General features: G+C 42.0%; 1 protein-coding gene across 3 annotated transcripts in view; it reads right to left on the bottom strand.

The window, feature by feature from the left end:
• Positions 1-23,355, bottom strand: part of creb5b (cAMP responsive element binding protein 5b) — a 359,057-nt gene that overhangs the window by 101,455 nt on the left and 234,247 nt on the right. For all 3 annotated transcript variants that reach the window (XM_080205922.1, XM_080205930.1, XM_080205939.1), the window contains one exon: positions 20,910-21,020. In XM_080205922.1, coding sequence (XP_080062048.1) covers positions 20,910-21,020 — 111 coding nt within the window. The remainder of the gene's footprint in view (positions 1-20,909; positions 21,021-23,355) is intronic.

The following is a 23,355-nucleotide window of genomic DNA, read 5'->3' as shown; positions in this document are numbered from 1 at the left end:
ATAGGACCTTGTTCCTGGTTGTCACCAACTTCATTGGCAGAAATGTTTTCTCTAATGCCAATAATATTGGCGATGTATATAACATATGTACAAAATAATTTCATTATTCACAAAATTACGTCAAGAATGATTGCTACTTTTATGACTATTTTTCCAAAAAAGTTCTCTAATTAATATCTATATATTTTATTATGCTCAATCACAGTGTTAAAAATTAAAAATGTTCATTGAATATATATCATAATTTCACATACAAGTCATACTGATGCATCTGTTACATACATCAAGTATGTGACAGTGACAATGTTTTCCTTTACAAAATAACTCTAAAACAAAACAGCTTGCACCCGACTGCATTTTATAATTGGTGTTTTGATTCTAAGTGGAAAATGTTCCTCTTCTAACTTCTTCCAAAAATACTTGGCAATTTCTTCTGCACAGGGAGCAGAAGTGTGATACTCTAACAGCAATCAAATCAAAATCAATTATCATTGTATTTTTTTCATAATTTTGGGGCTTTTACAAGATCTGATGGGAGCTCAGGCCTCCGCTCCACTGGATCTAATGTGAATGAGCTTGATGGATAGTCCAGGAATGCCTCAAGACATGGTACTAGAATTAGGTGGAAGGTGAAAGATGTGCCAATTTTCCTCCTCGGCTCAGAATCTCTGACTAGGGGTAAATGAGATGAGTCTAGATTTTTCCCCAAACATCAGGACTTTTGAAGAGAAATACATGATATCTATTCACCCACTGGGAACACACATCCAGAGTTCAGGCATGCCCTTACACAATTTCCAATATAAATGGGGCGGTGGGGGTGGGGGGTGGGGGGGGGGGGGTGTGTGGTTAGGGGTGGGGGGGGGGCGGTGGGGCGGTGGGGGGGTGTTACATTCCTGAACTCCCGATATGTACCGCAGGCAGGTGAGTTCCCACATCAGAAGTTTCAATTTGTGATATTATCAGTTTAGATTAAATTGAACATTATGTCTGATACATTTAGTAAGAAACAAAACATGCTAATCTGAAAGAACTATTGGGACACTCTGCAAACATCTCAGCAAGTAAATGCAGAGATGTTTTGAAATTTGAGCTTTGATTTCCATTAAATTAGCTCCTCCCAACTGGAAGATACTAAATTGATTGCATATGGTGATGCCACTATTCCCAGCTAAAGTGGAGATGATTGGCTAATTCCTCCATCAATCATAGCTGAAGTAAGTGATTTTATGCAATAATTTGCATGTAACTATCCGCCACTCACTGCATTTTATTGGAGAAATCATCTTGTTTTTACTGAGAAACCTGGGCCCTGAGAATAATGTAAAGGCTTAAAGTTTTAAAGTTTATTTTTATTATAGTCACAATTAACATTAACACAGAAGTGAAGTTACTGTAGACGTCTCCTAGTCACCACACTCCGATGCCTGTTTTGGTACACTGAGGAGAATTTAGCATGGCCAATGCACCTAATCAGCTGTGGGAGAAAACTGGAGCACCCAGAGGAAGCCCATGCAGACACAGGAAGAACGTGCAGACTCTGCTGGGAATCAAACCCAGGTCCCTGGCATTGTGAGGCAGCAGTGCTAACTACTGTGCCACTATGCCAACCAGGTGCTTACTGGCTGGGGATAAGATGTGGGTGAAATTGTACGGATGAAATTCAGAAGTCAAGTCAGTCTGTCAGATTCTCCATTTTAATATAAGCTTGATTAGGGGAATAAATCTTGACTTTTCATGTCTCCAAGACACAAAATCACAACTCTATTAAGCACCTATGTATAATCGAATTTAGAGGAAGCAGGAGGTGTTTGGGATGGCTGCACAGAGAGCAGCACAAGCAGCATCTAGATGTAATGATGTGTCTGGAATCAATGTTGGTAACATAAGAACATAAGAACATAAGAACATAAGAAATAGGAGCAGGAGTAGGCCATCTGGCCCTTCGAGCCTGCCCCGCCATTCAATAAGATCATGGCTGATCTGTCGTGGCTCAGTTCCACTTTCCCGCCCTCTCCCCATAACCCTTAATCCCCTCTCTTATCAAAAACCCATCAACCCGCTTCTTAAAAAGCTAGAGCATGCAGGAGACATATTTCCCAGCAATGGAAGAAAGAATCAGTAGTTTTCAACAAGAAGGAATGAATGAAGGTAGCAGCTGGTGTGTTGTCCCTAGTTTTGGATGTAATTAGTAAGTGGTTTAACGTCCTAACCAGGTCAAGAAAAGTGAATAATTTGGTAACTTACCTACAACCTTGTGCATAAGTACCTGCCCCCAACTTTCCATTTCTTTGCCTTCCCAAGGATTACATTACTCCTTAAATTTCAGCAACACCAGCTTTCACTTTCTATGCATTTCATCCCTTCCTCATTTATCCATCCATCCTCTTCACTCTCTTATTTTCATCCAATGCACAGTCCACATTAGACAGATGCCTCACCTACATTCAGTCACGGGTCTGATTTTCAGAAGTGAGAAGTGGGTAGCAAAGGCAAAGGACAGGGAGAGAGGACTTGTGGTGGCCTACCACAAATAGTCCAGTCATTAGAGAAGTGTGCTGGAAGGTTTAAGTTGAAAAAATTATAATTCACCAAAGATACGCACATGTGCATTTGGCAGAATGTTATATTGTTATGTTTCCTTTTGTATCAGTTCAATGAATTAATTGCTTAGTACCACTTTGCATCTTGACCATTATTGCATTCTGAGTGTCAGCTCAAATTTTCACTTGTATATTGATGAATAGCAACATCTGATGAGACCACTGGGTGGATGTGCAGTGGGTGAATCCATGATTGTAGGACCTTTCAGTGGAAAGGGTGGAGGATGTCAGGGTGGTAGTCGTAGGATCAGGTCAGAAGATTTCAGGTGTGTTGTTTTCCTGTGTGAGTCACCACTAGCAGAACCTTTGCTCTACAAGGGCATCCAGATCAACAATGTATGTGGCATGTCTAATGATAGGTGTCCCATTCTTCCTCCCCCTTTTCAATGTGCTTCCCATTTAAAGACACTTTAAATGGGACAAAGGAATTTGACGAAGGAAGAGCGGTAGATGTGGTTTATATGGACTTCAGCAAGGTGTTCGATAAAGTCCCCCATGCAAGACTTCCTGAGAAAGTGAGAGGGCATGGGATCCAAGGGGCTGTTGCCTTGTGGATCCAGAACTGGCTTGCCCGCAGAAGGCAGAGAGTGGTTGTGGATGGGTCTTTTTCTGCATGGAGGTCGGTCACCAGTGGAGTGCCCCAGGGATCTGTTCTGGGACCCTTGCTGTTTGTAATTTTTGTAAATGACCTGGATGAGGAAATGGAGGGAAGGGTTGGTAAGTTTGCCGACGACACAAAGGTTGGTGGTGTTGTAGATAGTCTGAAGTTGCAGCGTGACATAGATAGAATGCAAGACTGGGCGGAGAAGTGGCAGATGGACTTCAACCCGGATAAATGTGTAGTGGTCCATTTTGGCAGGTCAAATCGGATGAAGGAGTATAATATCAGTGTAGAGGTTCAGAAGGACCTTGGAGTCCGGGTCCATAGGACTCTTAAATCGGCCTTGCAAGTAGAGGATGTGGTCAAGAAGGTGTATGGTGTACTGGCCTTCATCAATCAAGGAATTGAGTTTAGGAGTCGGGAGATAATGCTGCAGCTTTACAAGACCCCACTTGGAGCACTGTGCTCAGTTCTGGTCGCCTCATTACAGGAGGGATGTGGAAGCTATTGAAAGGGTGCAGAGGAGATTTACAAGGATGCTGCCTGGATTGGGATGCCTTATGAGGATAGATTGAGGGAGCTTGGTCTTTTCTCCCTGGAGAGACGAAGGATGAGAGGTGACTTGATAGAGGTTTATAAGATGTTGACAGGTATAGAGTGGGTGGATTCTGAGAGGCTATTTCCCAGGGCTGAAATGGTCACTACGAGAGAACACAGGAAGTGCTGGGGAGTAGGTACAGAGGAGATGTCAGGGGTAAGTTTTTTGCTCAGAGGGTGGTGGGTGAGTAGAATCGGCTGCCATCGGTGGTGGTGGAGGCAAATTCAATAGGGTCTTTTAAGAGACTTCTGGATGAGTACATGGGGCAATAGGATTGAGGGTTATAGGTAGGCCTAGTCGGTAGGGATATGATTAGCTCAACTTGTGGGCCGAAGGGCCTGTTTGTGCTGTAGTTTTTCTATGTTCTATGTTCGATACTTGATAATGCTTCCTTTTCCTCCACCTGTAATCCTCCCTGCATCACAATGTTGTGCAGCATCAGCTCACCGCAGTAGACCTTTGCTGGTGAGTACTGAAGGGCATCTCCACACCTATCCATTAACATGAAGACCATCTTCAACCTTCCAATGCTTGTTCTATGACATACCTGATGGTCAGGTGATCCTGCTTGTAATGTTCCTCACAGGCACCCAGACTTGAAAGGGGCATTAGTTGGCTCCAACAGGACAGCTTTTAAATTTGCTTTCTAAAAAGGAAAGTTCTTGAATGTTGGACCCAGGAAATATGGCACATCCCTGGGTGAATCACTCTTTGTGTTGCACACCTGCTGCGTATTGATGGAATAATTTCCTTTGCGGTTGATGTAAACTCCTGGATGTTGCAGTGATGCTCAGATTTCCATGTGTCCCATCAACATTGTATTGTATCTGTGGGAAGCCAGTCAGACAGGTGAATCTGAGAGCCCACTCATTCCCACTACTGTCATCATAAGGGAACTTTACATAGCTCTCAGCTCTGGAAAACATCTGTCTGTCATTTACCTTTTGCATTTTGTTCAGCAAACTGAGTCACCTCAAGATATCTCAGGTAATGCACTGGGAAGAACCAGAGATGAAGAAATTAAGCAGGGGGTGGGGGTGGAGGTAGCATTCACAGCCATTAGCCACCAGTTCCAGCAGAACAAGGTTTCCTGTCATAGCAGTGATAATCTCAGCCTATGAGAACACTGAAGAAACTAAGCATCTGCCTCTACACCCTGATATGCCCTGCAATCTCTAGCCCTCTCTTGTGCATCTACTGATCTCACCACTGCATGTTACTGTTGTCATGGATGGTGATCTGCTGTTAGAACATCTAACGTGTCTCCCAGCTCTTACTGGGATTTTGTTTGAAAGACTGCAAAACTTTTAAATTCCTCTCTTCTAAACGTTTACTAAAGAGAACTGAAGAAGCAGCTGTAAGAAGTCAACCTTCATTAAGTTCAGGTTATCTTAAGTTGACAGATGCACATGGAGGGCACCTACAACTCGCTCCCATTTTTATTAGTCTATACCAGAGGTCATATCCAAAGGGAAGTTGAATTCCAGTAAAAAGGCCCTCATTTGCATCCAATTATCATCTTAAATGATACCTTCCTTTTACACTTGCTTGTGCTTATGATTACATTAGCTTCGGTGAACAGGTTATCCAATAGAAATTCATTTCAGAGAATTCAGCGCATTGGGGTTGGATTGCAGTCATGATTTGCAAAAGAAGCAAATGCGATGTGAAAAAAGCTTTTTCATGCATTGAGTGGTTTAAGTCTGGAAAACACTGCCTGGAACCGTGCTGGAGGTAAGGTTAAATCGAGGCATTCAAAAGGCTACTAGATTATTATTTGAATAGAAACAATGTGCAAGGATGTGGGGAAAGGCAAAAGAATGACACTAAGTCATGATGCTCATTTGGAGAGCTAATGCAGACACAATGGGCCAAATGGCCTCCTTCTGCGCGGTAATAATTCAGTGATTCTATGGTTCCTTTTTGCCAAATTTAACTGCTCACCCACTCCCAAGTCACCTGTTCACTTCTGTTAAAACTCCCATTATTGTGGTTTTGATAATGAGTTCTGTTTGATGTAGTTCATAGACACTCTTTTCTGAAAAAAGACTCAATGTAATCAATGTTAACTGGTTGCTATACTGAGCTGATTACCATGAGCCTGCCCTGCCACTTCCAACTCATTGGGTGACATACTGATGTCAATAGTCACTCAGTGTTTAATTAACACCTGTTAATCTGGGCAATTGACTAACAAAATAATCAACAGCCAGAATATCTCCTCAATTCTATCCAGTGCCTCTCAGTAGAAGCTGTGTATGATTACTGGGAGAGCACAAGACCACATTTCACTCTGTAGATGAATCTCCTGTCAGCATTTGCTGATAAAGGTCAAACCAAAGGAAGAGCCATGTGCAAAATACCAGAGGTCTGCACTATTCATAGAACCATATCCTGGTGTGAGCCATTGCCTTTAGAAGAAAGAGACAAAGCTGGGGGATAAAAGTAAGATAGATTCTAGGGCCAGGATTTTCTGGCCTTCCTGCAGGACCTTCTGGTCCAGCTGAAAGTGACCCCCATGGCGAGTTTCCTAGCGCTGTGGCTACTGTGCAACACAAATGGCCATCGACAGAGTGGTGAATCTATGGAACTCTTTGCCATAGAAGGCTGTAAAGGCTAGATCATTGAGTGTCTTTAAGACAGAGATAGATAGATTCTTGATTAATAAGGGGATCAGGGGTTATGGAGAATGGGGATGAGAAAATATCAGCCATGACTGAATGGTGGAGCAGACTTGATGGGCCGAGTGGCCTAATCCTGCTCCTATGTCTTATGGTCTTATGGACTTTGCTGGGATCATAAATCTCGCTATTGGTCAATGGTGAGCCACTTTTGCTGCCAGAAAGCCTGATGTGGGAGAACTAGTGGGGCAAAAATTTTACGTTTAAACAAGAGTTCTTCTCAAAGCATTTGTTCCAAATGAATAGTGTGCAAATGCATTTTGGGGCAACCACATGACTTACATTAGAATTGGGAGCCCATGGAGGTTAACATATTGTGTGCAGTTTCCAGCCACCTGTAAACTTGCAACTCACACTGACATCTGTGGACATTTCAGACAAATTTTAAGCACCAGCCCGGTGTAACCCATGCAAATCAGATGTCACAAGCTGTATTAGTGGCTTATAATTTTAAACCATAAGAGGTTTAAATTCAAAACAGCTTGTCAGGCAAGCTGACACAGCCCTTAAACCATTTTTATCCTGAACTGAAGCTTCTAAAGTACGAAAAGGAACAGTAGTTTGCAAGTCTGCACCAATCATTGTATTCTAATTATACTGATAGTTTCTTGAAAGACACATTTGATAATCAAATACTGAGTTTGATTAGCCTAATAATATCTTTAGAATAAACACTGTAATGTAAAACATACCTTCTGTTAAAGACTTTAAAGTCATTAAAATGATATTTAAAAAAGACTGACATTCAAAACATTTTCACACAATGTAACTAAACACTGCACTGTGAACTTTTTCCACACTGTAACCTTGAATTATTGCTTAATGAAAACAAGTTTCACATTTTGGCTTAGGTCCAAGTGGTGAAAGTTAAAAAAGAAGTACAATGGCCTGATTGGTCTGTTTCCATGGAAATAAATAGTATCATTGGGTAGGGGGCACAGAAGACAATGAATCTTGGTAGATAACAAAGAATCCATTTCAGCAGCTTACAAAGTATATGCACTGACTTTATTGTCTCGCACTCTATAATGGGTAATACGATTAAAATCTTCCCACTCAGATATATTAAATTAAGCTCTGTATCCAAGCTAAAAGTTTCAGTAAATGTTTCTACAGACTTTTATTTTCTTTGTATGCCTGCAACGCCAAATTGCCAAAGAAATGACTAATTTGCACATTATTTGTGTAAATTACAGGATGTGGTTCAGTAAGTCTCCATCTTAAGTCGACCCACTTTAAGTTGTTGTACTTTAAAGCCATGCAGTTTTTAGAGCCGGTGTTCCAGGTTTGCATCTTCAATTTTAACTTAATGTCATTTTGTGTCTGCGCCATTGCGCGTCTTTTTATGTTGTTGTATGTTGCTTCTTGTTGATGTGACATTAGGTCCCATGAAGTGAGTGCATCCAGAAGCATTCATTCACACACGAGAAAAACATAACATTTTTTCAAGCAGAATTCTCAATGAAAAATATCCAAACCAACAGGTTTTTGTTGCAAGGATGAAGTTGAAGTCTGAGCCACGCGTTTCTGCACAGAAAAGGCTCACTTCTTGACTCTGTGAGCTGGTTTTAATATTTGAGTCCCAGGTGTGCCTGCAGCGGAGTTTCCCTACTGCTAAGAAGCAGAAGCCATCTTCAAGTCTGTGAGAAGTATTTTCTACTGTAAGCAGGTAAAACTGCTTTCCTTGCACTAGAGCTCGTTCGGGTAAAAAATTCAGGGTGCAGTACTAACCCTTCAGGAGCCTGGTTCTGCAATTCTTTGAATAATTTTGGAGCCCCTAAATCTGGTCCTTTTTCATTTTTGCCCCAGGTGACACAGAGGCTATTTTAAAGCCACCGAAAAAGGCATTTGCTTAAGGTGCTAAATGAAGACGCCTGGTATCGAGGCTCTATTCAATCAAGTCACCTCCACTGAAACCTTTTGTTAAGTCCTCAAAGCATCCCTCAAGAGGTCAAACATCTCCCCTGATTCACAATGACCAACCAAATGGGAGAAGATTCATTTGGGAAGGCACTGTACACGGATAGACTTTGCCAGGAACATGTGGAGGCAAAGTCAAGACAGCGGAGAGGGTGCAAAACTCTCCAAATGACTCATCTAACTGATCTTCCAAATAACACCTGATCCACGTGTGGCAGGGTCTGCAGATCGTATGTTGGAATGACTAGCCCCTAGAACCCATTAAACTGGAATGGAAGCAAGTCATCCCATAACACAAGGGACTGCTTAAAAGGAGAAATTGTGAACATAATCTGATCTGAATTTTTACAATATTTCTGTTATGCTTAGTGATTTTATAAAGTTTATTTATTAGTCACAAATAGGCTTACATTAACACTGCAATGATGTTACTGTGAAAATCTCCTTTATTTCATTTTGCAAGTTATTTCAGTGACTTATAGATTCTCCCATTGCTTTGATGGATGAGTGTTTAGCAAGTTAAAAAAAAGGCCAATTGGCAGTTCATCTATTGTGTAACTTTAGGCTATGTCTCAATTTGAATAACTGATTGCAAATATTGCATACGAAGTCAGTTGTGAAAGCATAGTTGGAGGCATTGACTTTCTACCACAGTCGCTTGTCCTGAAGGCTCTGTCCTCCTCAAATGTCAAAATGTCTTGATGAATAAAGATTTCTCCATTTGAGCTTAGGTATGCAGATACCCATTAGGGATGGGCAACAAATGCTGGCTTTGTATCCCACCAAAGAATAAAAAATACAAGAGCACATGCTCTTCTGCAAAGCAACACAGGTTAATCTCCATGCTACTTCATGTTTCCTATGAGTGTCTAAACATGTCTTATTATCCATTTTTTTAGTGCTTTTCCGAGGTCAATCGTATATTTCAGCATCACAAGTATTGACGTGCTCTTATGGTGTGAAATATTCATGGGACTGAGGTGAAGTAATTTCATGGCAGCTTCTAGGAAAGATCTACTGCAAACTACATCTCTGAAGCATCTCTACAGGCAGCCTGTTGTTGTTTGTGGTATCTGTATAATCTTCTGATTTAAAGATGGGGCTGGTTTGACTCAGCATCGCAATACCAGGCCTTGTGGAACTCAGTGGTCTTTATTATTCAAACCAAAAAATACAAATGCTGATGGGAATCATACTTTTCAACCCATATCCCAGATTCCACCAGTACCATTTCTGGATATGCCCCATCCCACCAGCAGGATAGAACCACCAAAGATGATTGCAAAGTGGTATATAGTCAGGAGGAAGAATTTTCAGGATGTCCTTAACATTGGCTCCAGTCCCAACATTAAGCCACATGGCATCAGGTCAAGCATGAGCAAGAAAATCTCCTGTTGAATATCACCTACCAGCCTCTCTCAACTGATGCATCAGTGCTCATATTGAATACCACATGGAAGAAGCTCTGCTGATATTAAAGATACAGAATGTACCCTTAGTGGTGGATGTCAGTGTCCACAAAGCTGGCCACGTGCCAAAGGATATGGCTGACAGAGTGGGCCTGCATCAAGTGGTGAGGACATCAATATGGGATTAAGACTTACTTTGTCTCTCCTTACCAACCTATCTGTTGCAGCTGAATCTATCTGTGAATTTTCAAACACAAATTTGTGATCTCTATTGCCTCGTAGAAAAGGACAGCTAGCTCATGGAGACACCATTGCCTGCAGGCCTCCTCTAAATCAAACAATATCCTGATTTGGAAATATATTGTGATTCCTTCACACTGCTGGATCAAAATCCTGGAACTCCTCGCCTATATAGCACTGTGCAAGTACCTACAGCATATGGACTGCAGGGGTTCAAGAAGGCAGCTTACTACTGCCTTCTCAAGGGCAACTGAGGATGGACAATACATGCTGGCCTTGTCCAATGCAACATGACCAAAGGCAACTTAAAAAAAACTTTGTTTTATCCTATGAAAGAACAAAAAAAAGACAATGTACATTCATTAAGATGAGAATAAAAGGGGCGATGCTGCACATAGAGATGGCTGTCTAATTAGCATCTCTGTTCTGAGCATACACATATTTAAAACAAATAAACTCATTGTATTCTTCACTGTGAACTGTGCTCCAGAACTGCAATCTCAATGTACTAATGTATAAATACTGTGTCCAGCAACTTTTATATCATGCTTGTTTGTAATAAACATCTCTGATGGGAGAACTAAAGAGCAGTAATTTCCAAAATTAATATTAAATTAACAACACAAGTTGTGCCTAGAAAGTTCTGTTACAACTCAGTAACAAAAACACTAATATTTGCTTTTCAACTCACCAGTTAGCATACTGAACCTTATTGGCAAATTATGTGGTTAGCAAGCCCTGGGCATCCTTAATCAGGAAATTCCACATAGTTAGGCGGTATGAGCTTGGGCACACTTTTACATATGAGCTGAAATTTGATTATTATATTGAGAGGGAAGTTTTTTTTTCAATAAATTTATATTTTCTTTACCTTGCAGACCTGTGTTCCCTGCGCACAGTTGCTGAAAAGATGAACTCCCCAAAGAGTGTAATTAATTGCAGACAGGGAGTTGATAATGAAGGGAGCCTAGGGGAAAGAGATTCCTAGTTGTTAATTTGACTCTAAGCTTGATTGTAGCATTATAGCTTGTTTATGTGGTTGCAAATTCAGTGTGCATCAGCATGATGCACATTAAGACTAACAACTGAAAAGTACTTTGATAGGAAGGGTCATAGATTTTTTTTTTAGATAGGACATTAGTCCTGAACTCAGATTATGGATAGCAGGCAAGACTACAGAAGGCAAAGCAGGCAGACCACTGTACCACAGTGTGAGGTAAATAATTTGACTCACTGGCATTTAGTTACTTTACACAGCCATGAATCAAACAGATTTGTCATGGAGCAGGCCAAATCTTCACCCAAGAAGTGTGGTTACTTCTATAACACAAATCACCATTTGATGTGGCCTGGTTCAGAACATCTGCTCAGCTGCTGTAACAACGCGTTATGAGTGAGTTTTTTTTTAATAAATGAATTACATTCTGAAGAGTTTTGCAGAGGCGGATTGGTGGGAGGCTTATCTGTGGCAATGATGCATTACTGTGATGCTGAGGGCCTCCTCACTACTTTTACCAATGGGAACGTAAGGGTAAATTCAATGCCCTTGTTTATTAGAATGGAAGCCAAGGCAATACAATTTGAAAAAGTTGCAGAATAAGTATTAATTACCTAATCTAACTTGGTTTCACAGTGCTGTCAGGTGAATTCTAGAGGCAGATGAAAAACAATACACAACACAATTTCTGCAGCTATTTCCATTTTTTGTTTGCATAGCAGAATTTTTGTTTATAAAATTTCTACCTTTTTTAATTATGGCTCAGGTTTTGCTGTACCAACAACAGAGAGGCCGTCAGCACTTGTTGTTTTTACAAGGAAAAGTGACAGAAATCACTTCTGGTGTCTGCACATGAGCAGTTCAAAACAGAAATCTGGAAGCTGTTGTTTGTAGCACCCAGCTGCCATGATGTGGATATGCCGGCGTTGGACTGGGGTAAACACAGTAAAAAGTCTGACAACACCAGGTTGAAGTCCAACTGATTTATTTGATAGTAAACTCACTAGCTTTCGGGTTTGTCCCTTCGTCAGGTGAATGGAGTGTTCTGGCCTCAGACTCTGTCTCTGTCTCAGACTCTGGCTCTGTCTGAGGCCAGAACTCTCCATTCATAAGAACATAAGAACATAAGAAATAGGAGCAGGAGTAGGCCATCTAGCCCTTTGAGCCTGCCCCGCCATTCAATAAGATCATGGCTGATCTGTCGTGGCTCAGTTCCACTTTCCCGCCCTCTCCCCATAACCCTTAATCCCCTCTCTTATCAAGAACCCATCAACCCGCTTCTTAAAAATATTTAGCGAGGCAGCCTCCACCACTTCAACGGGCAGAGAATTCCAGAGATTCACCACCCTTTGAGTGAAGAAGTTCCTCCTCAACTCCGTTCTAAACCGCCTCCCCTTTATCTTGAGGCTGTGCCCCCTAGTCCTACTGTCTTTTCTGAGCGGGAAGAGTCTCTCCACCTCTATCCTATCCATCCCATTCATCATCTTATACGTCTCAATGAGATCTCCCCTCATTCTTCTAAACTCTAACAAGTACAAGCCTAGTTTATTCAGCCTCTCCTTATAGCTCAATCCCCTCAACTCCGGTATCAGCCTAGTAAACCTCACCTGATGAAGGGACAAACCCGAAAGCTAGTGAGTTTACTATCAAATAAATTGGTTGGACTTAAACCTGGTGTTGTCAGACTTTTTATTGCACCCAGCTGCACCACAGGGTGTGCTAGTGCAGTGTTCGTCAATGTAACATACACAGAAATCATTGTAATGGCATGAACATAGGCTGATTACCCACTGTGATTGCACTAAAGACCAATGAAAAACTTTAGCCTTGTTCAACAAAGATTAGCTAAGATTTAATAGTGTATTAAGTCCTAGTTAAAGGCCCCATAACATTAATTTCACAGAAATTGAGTTTTATTTCCTAAGGAAGTTAATACTGCAGCTTTTTAAAAATCTAAGAAAGAATCTTTTATATTGTTTTTGTGTTTAATCCCATGTGTATGATGAAATTTTTACTTTGCTTCCTGTGCAATGATTTACATATTATTTAAATTCCCTGTTTTTTCCTTAGTTTCTGGTGTTTTTTTCAACCTGATTGCTTGAACAGCTTGCTCTCCTCACAGATGCTATGATCCCTTCTGGATGTACCAAAGTCAAGTTGCCCAATTCAGTTAAAAATCTACACCATCAAACCGGCTGAACATCTGAAAGGCATTCCTCATTAATCACTGCCCATATTTATTAATGAGCTAGATCTTGGTGTGTAGGGGACAATTTTAAATTTTTCAGATGACACAAAACTGAGAAGTATTGTAAACTATGAAGAGGACAGTATTGAACTTCAAAAGGGCATAGACAAGTTAGTGGAGTGGGCAGATAGAAGGTGGATGAAGTTCAATGCAGAGACATGTAAGGTGGTACATTTTGGTAGGAAGAATACGGAGAAATAATATAAAATAAGGGATAAAATTCTCAAGGAGGTAAAAGAGCAGGGGCACGTGGGTGTATTTTTGTATAGATGATTGAAAATGGCAGGACAGGTGGAGAGAGCAGTTAATAAAGCATATAGTATTCAGGACTTTATTAATAGGGACATAGAGTACAAGAGCAAGAAGGATATGATGAACTTGTAGAAGACTTTCGTTGAACCTCAGTTGGAGTATTGCACACAATTCTGGGCACCACACTATAGGAAGAATGTGAATGCACTAGATAGAGTGCAAAAGAGGTTATAAAAATGATTCCAAGTATGAGAAATATCAGTTATAAGAACAGATTTAGAGAGGTTGAGCTAAGAGGAGGTTTGATCAAGATATTCAAAATCATGAGGAGCTGGACAGAGTAGATAGGGAGAAACTGATTCAGCTCGTAAAAGAATCAAGAATGAGAGGGTACAGATTTAAAGTGATTTGCAAAAGAAGTAAATGTGATGTGACAAAAAAACGGACAAGCAGTGGTTTGGGTCTGGAAAGCACTGCCTGGAATTGTGGTGAAGGCAGATCCAATTGAGACATTCAAGAGGGCATTAGATGATTATTTGAATAGAAACATTCTGCAGGGGGTAGAGGGAAAAAAATAGGGAAATTGCACTAAGTCATCATTTTCATTTGCAGAGCTGATGCAGACATGATGGGCCAAATGGCCTCCTATGCCATGACAAAGCTGTGATGTATAACTTGGCATTGGTTCATCAATCTTGGAATACCACACAAAAATGGAGCAAATATAAAATTGGGATCAAAATGCACAGAGCATAGAACATAGAGCATAGAAAACGACAGCACAAACAGGCCCTTCAGCCTACAAGTTGCGCTGATCATATTCCCGCCTACTAGGTCTATCTATAACCCCCAATACCATTAAATCCCATGTACTGATCCAGAAGTCACTTAAAAGACCCCAATGAGTTCGTCTCCACCACCACCAATAGCAGCCGATTCCGCTCACCCACCACCCTCTGAGTGAAAACTTACCCCTGACATTTCCTCTGTACCGACTCCCCAGCACCTTAAACCTGTGCCCTCTCGTAGCGACCATTTCAGCCCTGGGAAATAGCCTCTAAGAATCTACCCAATCTATACCTCTCAACATCTTATAAACCTCTATCAGGTCACCTCTCATCCTTCGTCTCTCCAGGGAGAAGACACCTCGCTCCCTCAACCTATCCTTATAAGGCATGCCACCCAATCGAGGCAACATCCTTGTAAATCTCCTCTGCACCCTTTCAATAGCTTCCGCATCTTTCTTGTAGTGAGGTGCACAGAACTCCAAGTGGGGTCTGACTAGGGTCCTATAAAGCTGCAGCATTATCTCCTGACTCCTAAACTCAATTCCTCGATTAATGAAGGCTAATACACCATATGCCTTCTTGACCACATCCTCCACCTGCGAGGTCGATTTAAGGGTTCTATGGACCCAGACCCCAAGATCCTTCTGACCCTCTATACAACTAAGAGTCTTACCCTTGATATTATACTCCTTCATCCCATTGGACCTGCCAAGATGGATCACTACACATTTATCCGGGTTGAAGTCCATCTGCCACTTCTCCGCCCAGTCTTGCATCCTATCTATGTCTCACTGCAACTTCTGACATCCCTCCAGACTATCCACAACACCACCAACCTTCGTGTCGTCGGCAAACTTACCAATCCATCCCTCCACTTCCAGGTCATGAAAATTACAAACAGCAAGGGTCCCAGAACAGATCCCTGGGGCACTCCACTGGTGACTGACCTCCATGCAGAAAAAGACCCATCCACAACCACTCTCTGCCTTCTGCAGGCAAGCCAGTTCTGGATCCACAAGGCAACAGCCCCTTGGATCCCATGCCCTCTCACTTTCTCAAGAAGTCTTGCATGGGGGACCTTATCGAATGCCTTGCTGAAGTCCATATAAACCACATCCACCACTCTTCCTTTGTCAATGTGTTTAGTCACATTTTCAAAGAACACAACCAGGCTCATAAGGCACGACCTGCCCTTGACAAAGCCATGCTGACTACTTTTGATCATACAAAACTTATCTAAATGTTCATAAATCCTGTCCCTCAGGATCCTCTCCATCAACTTACCAACCACTAAGGTTAGACTCACCGGTCGGTAATTTCCTGGGCTATCTCTGTTCCCTTTCTCGAACATAGGAACCACATCCGCAATCCTCCAATCCTCCAGAACCTCTCTCGTCTCCATTGATGACACAAAAATCATCGCCAGAGGTTCTGCAATCTCTTCCCTTGCCTCCCACAATAACCTGGGGTACATCCCATCCGCTCCCGGCAACTTATCTATCTTAATGCTATTCCAAAGTTCCAATACATCCTCTTTCTTAACGTTCACATACTCAATCTTTTCAGTCCGCCACAAACCTGCAGTATAACCACCCACATCATTTTCCACCGTGAATACCGAGGTAAAGTATTCATTAAGCACCTCTGCCATTTCTACCGGTTCCACATAAACTTTTCCCCCTTCATCTTTTATAGGTCCTATAAAATTTATATACGCAGTTGGGTATTATTTTCAGACAAAAGTTAGACGCCGCCGTGCCTTTTCAAACAATGTTTGGGTGGTTGGGCAATGATGGAGCACACTAATGGCCAACCTATATTTCTGGGAGGATGCCCAATAATCTTTGAGGGTTGGGTTGAGCTTTCAGCATGGTGGTGGAGATTGAGCATCCCAGAACAGTCTGCTTTCTCCAGGTCTGGGTGCTGTCAAGTCGTAGGTTGGGGTAGAGGGGGTGGGTACTCGGAGTGGCAGTTGTCCAAAATCACTCTTGTCCATCTGAGGGAGCAACCCTACTTCTCCTGATCTCACAACAGAATTTCTCTTCTAGGTCCCACACTGATGGACTACCAACTGATAATAGTCAGAACCTATGAAGTGCAGACAGCCTCCTGCTACACGAGTCTAAAATGACTGTGAGGTGCAATGCACAGCTACAGTGTAAACAATGTCAGAACAGTGAGGGCTAAGATTTACATTAGGGACAGGATCCCCATCACCACTGGTATAAAAGTAGACGTGAGCCCTGACCCACTTGGTTATGGGACCTGCAGCCATGTAACAGATATTAGTCCATAAATTAGATCAGGACAAGAATTCTGCCATGTCCTAAGAGGAAATCTTGCTTCCAAGAGCTTTAGTTCCAAATTAATCAATTGTCCGGAAGTGCCGCTGGGAGTGATGGCCATTACTGGGATTGCAGCAACTCTGAGGAAGAGACACTGATGAAACCTGGGTGAAGGGAAGTTCAGGGGCTCATTGAGCTGGCAGCGAGAAAGCCTGGCCACCCATCCATCAGGTTTTATTTGGCTGGCTTGACATTTAGCATCAGCACCTAGTCCTGTCATGAGTAAAGTCCCAGCAGTGGTAGGAGATGGCCCTTAAATGACCATTTCATGGATAGGCTTCAATTGGCCCACAGGCAAGTGGATCACCTGACACCCCTCCCCCACCTCCCGTTGTTGCCAAAACCACAATGGGACTAGGTGTGGATGAGTAGATAGCACCCAATTTTTCACCCCCACCACCCTCACATCCTACCTCCTGGTGGCATAATTCTGGCCTAAGCTATTCCCAATCACTTTCCTCTTAAAATTAAGCCTCAGAATCGCCCCCATTATTTTCTTCCAAAGACATCTTTCCTTCCTTGATTTCTTCCGACCACCATTCTTCAAGCTGGCATGCTTAAAATTTAAAGTAAATAGAAATTCCTTCAGAAACAGTGGACCCCATTTTGAACTCATATATCCTGGCTGGATACAATAATATTTGTGGTATCAAGGTACTCTGAGTATTTGCACTATCTTATGAAATGCTAAAGCTTCATGCAGTATCACAAAGTATACCTAGACAGATTGCAATTTTTAATGCCATTTTAGTTAAGTTCCACTTGGAAAAGCAGTGCAGAAGAAATTAAATTGGCTTCAATAGCAGAGCACTGAATTTGTGAAGTTGGCATAAGAAAAACTGCAGTATGGTACCAGGATCTTTGTACAATAGTGGTACTTTTGAATAGTTGAATAATCCAGTGTTGTAGCTATGAGGCTGGTTGTAACAAGCTACCATGTAAAAATGAAAAATGTTGCAACTTTAGAATGTTGAGCAGACATCTAAAGCAAATTTTAGGTTTCATTTGATATTTCAAATCTTACTCCATAATTCAAAACACAAAATACTCTTCTATTAAATTTTGCAGAATCTTTGTGTTTGCCTTATGGAAGATATAAATACAGTTCCAAAATATCATTGGACAAATAAATCACCTAAGTCTTGAAATCCACAGGATTGCCCCTACAGTGCCCTAGCACACTCAACCCAATCATAATTTGTGAAGTCAAAATTGCACCTGATCACCAGTGCCTGCCCGTAATTGAGGAGGAGTTGCCTAGATTCTTCCTTCAGTTCATAGTGTTCCTGTGCAAGGTGACCAAATCAACCTTAAAAAAACACACTGGGTGGGACTTTCTGGCCGCGCTTGCCCCAAAACCGGAAAATCCCATCCGAGGTCACAGAATCACAGAACGCTACAGTGAAGAAGCCCTTCAGCTCATCGATGCATGAAAGGTCCTGACCTGCCCACTTAAACCCACTTGTCAGCACTTGGCCCATAGCCTTGAATGTAATGGTGTGCCAAGTACTCATCTAGGTACTTCTTAAAGGATGTGAGGAGCCCCTTCTCCTCCACCCTCCCAAGCAGTGCACTCCAGACCATCACCACCATCTGGGTAAAAAAGGTTTTCCTAAAATCCACCCTAAACCTCCCACTTCTCACTTTTAAGTTCTGTCCCCTCTTAACTGATCCTTCAACTAAAGGGAACAGTGCTCCCTATCCACCCTGCCCATGCCCCTCATAATCTTGATCACCTCAATGGATCTTTGCATCATCCCCCCCTCGCCTGCACAATTCCTATGGCAAGCGGGGCAGGAAAATTCCCCTCATTGTTTCTTCCAATTTCTGCCAACCGCTTGGTATGCCAGGTTTGTCTTATACCTTGAATGGTGCAAAGGAACAGAACACCTGATGCAGGGACTTCCAATCACTGGGATAGTTCCCCAACTGACGAAAAATAGTTCCAGAAAGTCCAGGAATCATACCATACAGCAGCTGCCACAACTGAGGCCCTGCCATTTCTATTGTGAGACGTTTTGTACCTAAAATATTACATATCACTGAAAATCATCCGTTGCTGTTGATGCCCTGATAATGCTTTGAAGGGTAAGATAAGGGGATTGGGAGAGACATTTTGTGAGAAAGAAACTCTTTTAGAAAAAGTTCAGGTTAAATTTTGCAGGATGCAGTTCCCATTGTGTGTCCATGTTTCCTGGTCACACAAAGCCCAGGCAGAGAGGCTAGCAATCTGTCAGGCAGGCAAGCCTTTGACACTAGAACACAACGAGGGAAGGAAGAGGATGGAGGGAAGGTCCGAAAGGTTGGAGAGGAGGGTGTATTGTGACGGGAAATTATTGGAAGCCAGAGATGAGATCAGAGGCCAGGACATGCTGACATCAGTGTCCAAAACAGAGAGGAGATTGGAAAGGGAGGGAGTAGTGTGGATTAGTGGCAAACAGAAAAGAAATGTGGGGAAATAATAAAATTTTAATTTTAATCACATGACTTCAATGGGGTGGTAGCAGCATCAGGATAGCTTTGCCACCCTGATCATCTATTCAACAGGATAATGTCACTGTGGTTCTGGAAAGGGGTTGCTAGAGTGCTTGCCTGTTCCAGGCAGCAGACTCTTTAAATATGTGAATCAGGGCCCTGTGAAGTACATTGGACTTTGGTTGCTCTTTCCAGACTCAGTTGTTCAGAGTGAGCAGCTTTCATGCTTTGCCCAGTTTGACATGCTGGGAGCCCTCAGAAAGGTCCATTTAAAATTAAAAGCAGGGTACTCCTTCAGGCCACAAAAACAATGTGGAACTATTACTGCCCTCAGCTCCCACAGTGCCCAAGACTAAGAAAATAGGACAACTAAAGGGAGCTGGCAGCAAGTGGATCAGGCAATTCAGCGCTTTTTAGAGGATTGATTCCAGATGGGCAATAAGAGCAGGAGTGCTCTGCCCAGCTATTCCAGCAAATCTGCTGGCCTCCTCTCCCCGCCTCTGCAATCCCTGACCTATGCCTGGTCCATTATGATCGTTGCTCCTCTGTTTCTGTCACCTGATCTCTCCTCGTTCCTATCCCTCCTGATTGCTAGTCTGACCACCATCCCAACCTGCCCTGCCCTGCCCTGCCCCACCCCACCCAATTTCATCCTGAGTCCTATTGATCCTCCCACAATTGCCTGGTCTGACATATCCTGATTAATCCACCATTTTTGCCAGTTGTAGCCTTCTACTACTGACTTTCCAAGCTGGTCAGCATGTCAATTTGATAAGGTGGGGAGTGGATTAGAAATGGTAATAATATCCTGTCATTAAATTCCAGTATTGCCAAGTTTCCTTGATGTACATCCCTGTCCACTCCCTGTAAATAGTGGGTCTCAACGAAATTAACTGCTCTCCGCAATTTCTGTACAGTAATAAACATGTGGATTAAACAAATTCATCCTCATATAACTCAGAACATCTACACCTTATAAGAGAGTGATCTTCATTGGAGTTGTCACATACACAGCACAAAGACATATGAATATCTCAGTAAGTCCATGCAATGTTTTGTAACTTTTCATCTTTTGTGATGCACGCTATATTGTACATCATAAGAGAGTCCAATGTTTACACCAATACTTGGAAATCAGCTTTGACTTAAAGCCAATTAGATTTTACTGAAATCAGAGTCAATTTCAAGTACTTTTTTGAAATTATAGGACAGTATTCACAAACCATAAATGCAAAAGTTAAAATCTGAAAAATTCACTCAGTCTAGATGAAATCAAAGACCTGAAAGTTCATTGGATCATTTGGTAACTGAAATATCCTACAAATGACACATTTCATATGTGGTACATTCTGATATCACTCATTAAATCAAGCCATACATTCATTTTAAACAAGCTCTTGTAAAATAGTATAAAATAGCAGCCATTACCGACACTTTCGATTTTTTTAATATTCCTTTTACAACACTAAATATTAAAATTTGGTCATAATTATCAACATCAAAAATCATTCAATGAGCCCCAGAGACCACAATAAACAAGTTGCTCAACAGATCTTCGCTAGAAACATATAAAATATATTTACTGAAGTACAATATTTTACTGAATTTGGAAGTTCCAAAAACTGTGTAATACATTCATTTTATAGGGAATTAAATGTACTCAAAACCATGAGCTTCATGAAAATTACAGATAATTCCCCACCCATCCACCCACATGCACATTCACGCAAAGAATGTTTTGCTGTTTCTCACCATTTTGGCTTCTGAGTGCATTTGTTGGACTTGAGGAGGAGTGCACGGATTATTTAGAGAAGGGCCTGGCATTCCCATGATATTAGTACTCATGGATAACTGCCGATCCATCTTTGAAAAAGAAAAAATGTTTTAGACAGTGATTTTAAAGAATGACATTTAACAGGTTAACAGTTGATTGAAACACATAAAATTACATTTTGAAAGTTATATTCTGGGCTTATTTATCTGCCATTGAATGTTGACCACCAGGCTAAATTAGAACACTTTCTCATCCAAAGTGCTAACTTGTTGGTGATAATCATTAAAGAGTCAGCAATAATTATTAATTTTCAGGATGGCACTATTTTTAATCCTTTAGCATGCATTAACAAAGAGAAATTATATTCTCATTTACATTAGCATCTGCCTATGTTATCTGATTCAGTCAATGCAGTGGTAGAAAACACTTTAATATTAAATAATGATTCTGCTACTCCGATATCCAACCTTCTCTTTCCATGGCACCTTCCTATATAAGCACAGGAGAAGCAATTATACCTCCTTTTACACCTCCTCCTGCTCTACCATTGGGGCCTCACACATTCCTTCCAGGTGAAACAATGATTTACTTGTAAAGTGTTTCTCACTAAGAGCAAGAATTTAGTGAACCGTGAACAAATAGAAGTGGCATCAGCTGAGTAGCAGCAAGGAAGAGAAAGGCCTTCAACATTGTGCTGGCTCTTTGTAATATTATCAGTATCATGGGGTAGCAAGAGATTAATATATCCTGGATGCCTCTAGGGTACCATACACTGACTGAATTAATGTATTCACCTGTATCATTCATCACTACCCATATGTTTACAGAGTGAAAGCCTTTCCAATTCATCGGTAGTACTTTATGCTCTCCTCGTTAGTGTGCTTGGTGGAATGGGTAATCAATCATGTGGGAAGTTGGTGGGTGAGGATCCTGCCACCTGCCCATCACCACCTCTATTTTCTGTCCTGGGGAGGCCTGTGGACGACCTCCACTGTCCACACCAAACTGAGACCCTAATTAGGCAAACAATGGCCAATTAAGGGCCTCATCCAATCACCACTGGTATTCATCCAACAGTGAGCAGGGGACTTGCCATGTGCAAAGCCAGAAAAGCAAACCCTGATATGTTTTCTTGTGGGCATCCAGGGCTGTCCTTTGTTCAAAGTACCTGACTGAGGAACCTGGGACCTATTGAGACCAACTCCTAACATTCCCACTGAATCCCCCCTCCCCAGTGATCATACCCAACAAGCATTTGTTACCTATACCTAATTGTTCTTGGGAGAAGATGGTGCTGAGCTGGCTTCTTGCTGCAGCCCATGAGATGTATAGGTTAGTGAAAGAATTCCAGGATTTTGACCCAGCGATAATGAAGGAATGTTGATGGTGAGTGAATTGGAGGGAAATTTCCAGATAGTAGTGGTCATTGATTTGGAAGATACTGCTCAAGTCTTGGTAATTCTGCATGGTGCATTTTGTAGATGGCACACACTGCTGTCACTGCGTTAGTGGTGGAGGGAGTGAATATTTGTGGAAGGAGTAGTAATCAAGGAGGCTGCTTTTTCCTGGATGGTGTCAAGCTTCTTGAGTGTTTGGAGCTGCACTCGTCCAGGCAAGTGGAGAGAATTCCATTACACTCCTAACTTTGTCTTGTAGATGGTGGACAGGCTTTGGTTAGTCAGGAGGTGGGTTAGTCACTGCAGGATTATGATCTTCTGATCTGCTCTTGTAGCCATAGTATTTACATGGCTAGCCCAGTTCAGCTTCTGGTCAATGGTAACCCCCAGGATATTGATCGTGGGGGATTTCGCAATGGTAATGCCACAGAACGTCAAGGCGAGATGGCTGATTCTCTCTTGTTGGAAATTGTCATTGCATGGCACTTGTGTGGCGCATGTGTTACTTGCCACCTGTCAGCCCAAGCCTGAATTTTCCAGGTCATGCTAAATTTGGACATGGACTACTTGAGTATCTAAGAAGTCGTGAATGATGCGGAACATTGTGCAGTCATCAGCGAACAACCCCACTTATGATGGAGGGAGGGTCATTGATGAAGCAGCTGAAGATGATTGGGCCTAGGATTCCTGCAGTGAAATCCTGGAGCTAAGGTGATTGACCTCCAATCACCACAATCGTCTTCCTTTGTGCCAGGTAAGACTCCAACCAGCAGAGAGCTTTCCACTTGATTCCCATTGATTCCAGTTTTACTAGGACCCTTTGATGCCACACTTGATCAAATGCTGCCTTGATGTCAAAGGTAGTCACTCTCATCTCACCTCTGGAATTTGGCTGTTTTGTTCACATTTGAACCAAGACTTTTCTGAAGTTAGGACCTGAGTGACCCTGTTAGAACCCAAACTCAGTGTCAGTGACAAGTTATTACTAAGCAAGTGCTGCTTGATAGCGCTGTTGATGTCCTTTTCC

Source organism: Carcharhinus amblyrhynchos, chromosome 2 (genome assembly GCF_965287045.1).
Source record: "Carcharhinus amblyrhynchos chromosome 2, sCarAmb.v2.hapA, whole genome shotgun sequence".
Taxonomy (NCBI): Eukaryota; Metazoa; Chordata; class Chondrichthyes; order Carcharhiniformes; family Carcharhinidae; genus Carcharhinus; species Carcharhinus amblyrhynchos.
Note: the sequence above shows the minus strand (reverse complement) of the source record. Positions and strands in the feature narration are given on the sequence as shown.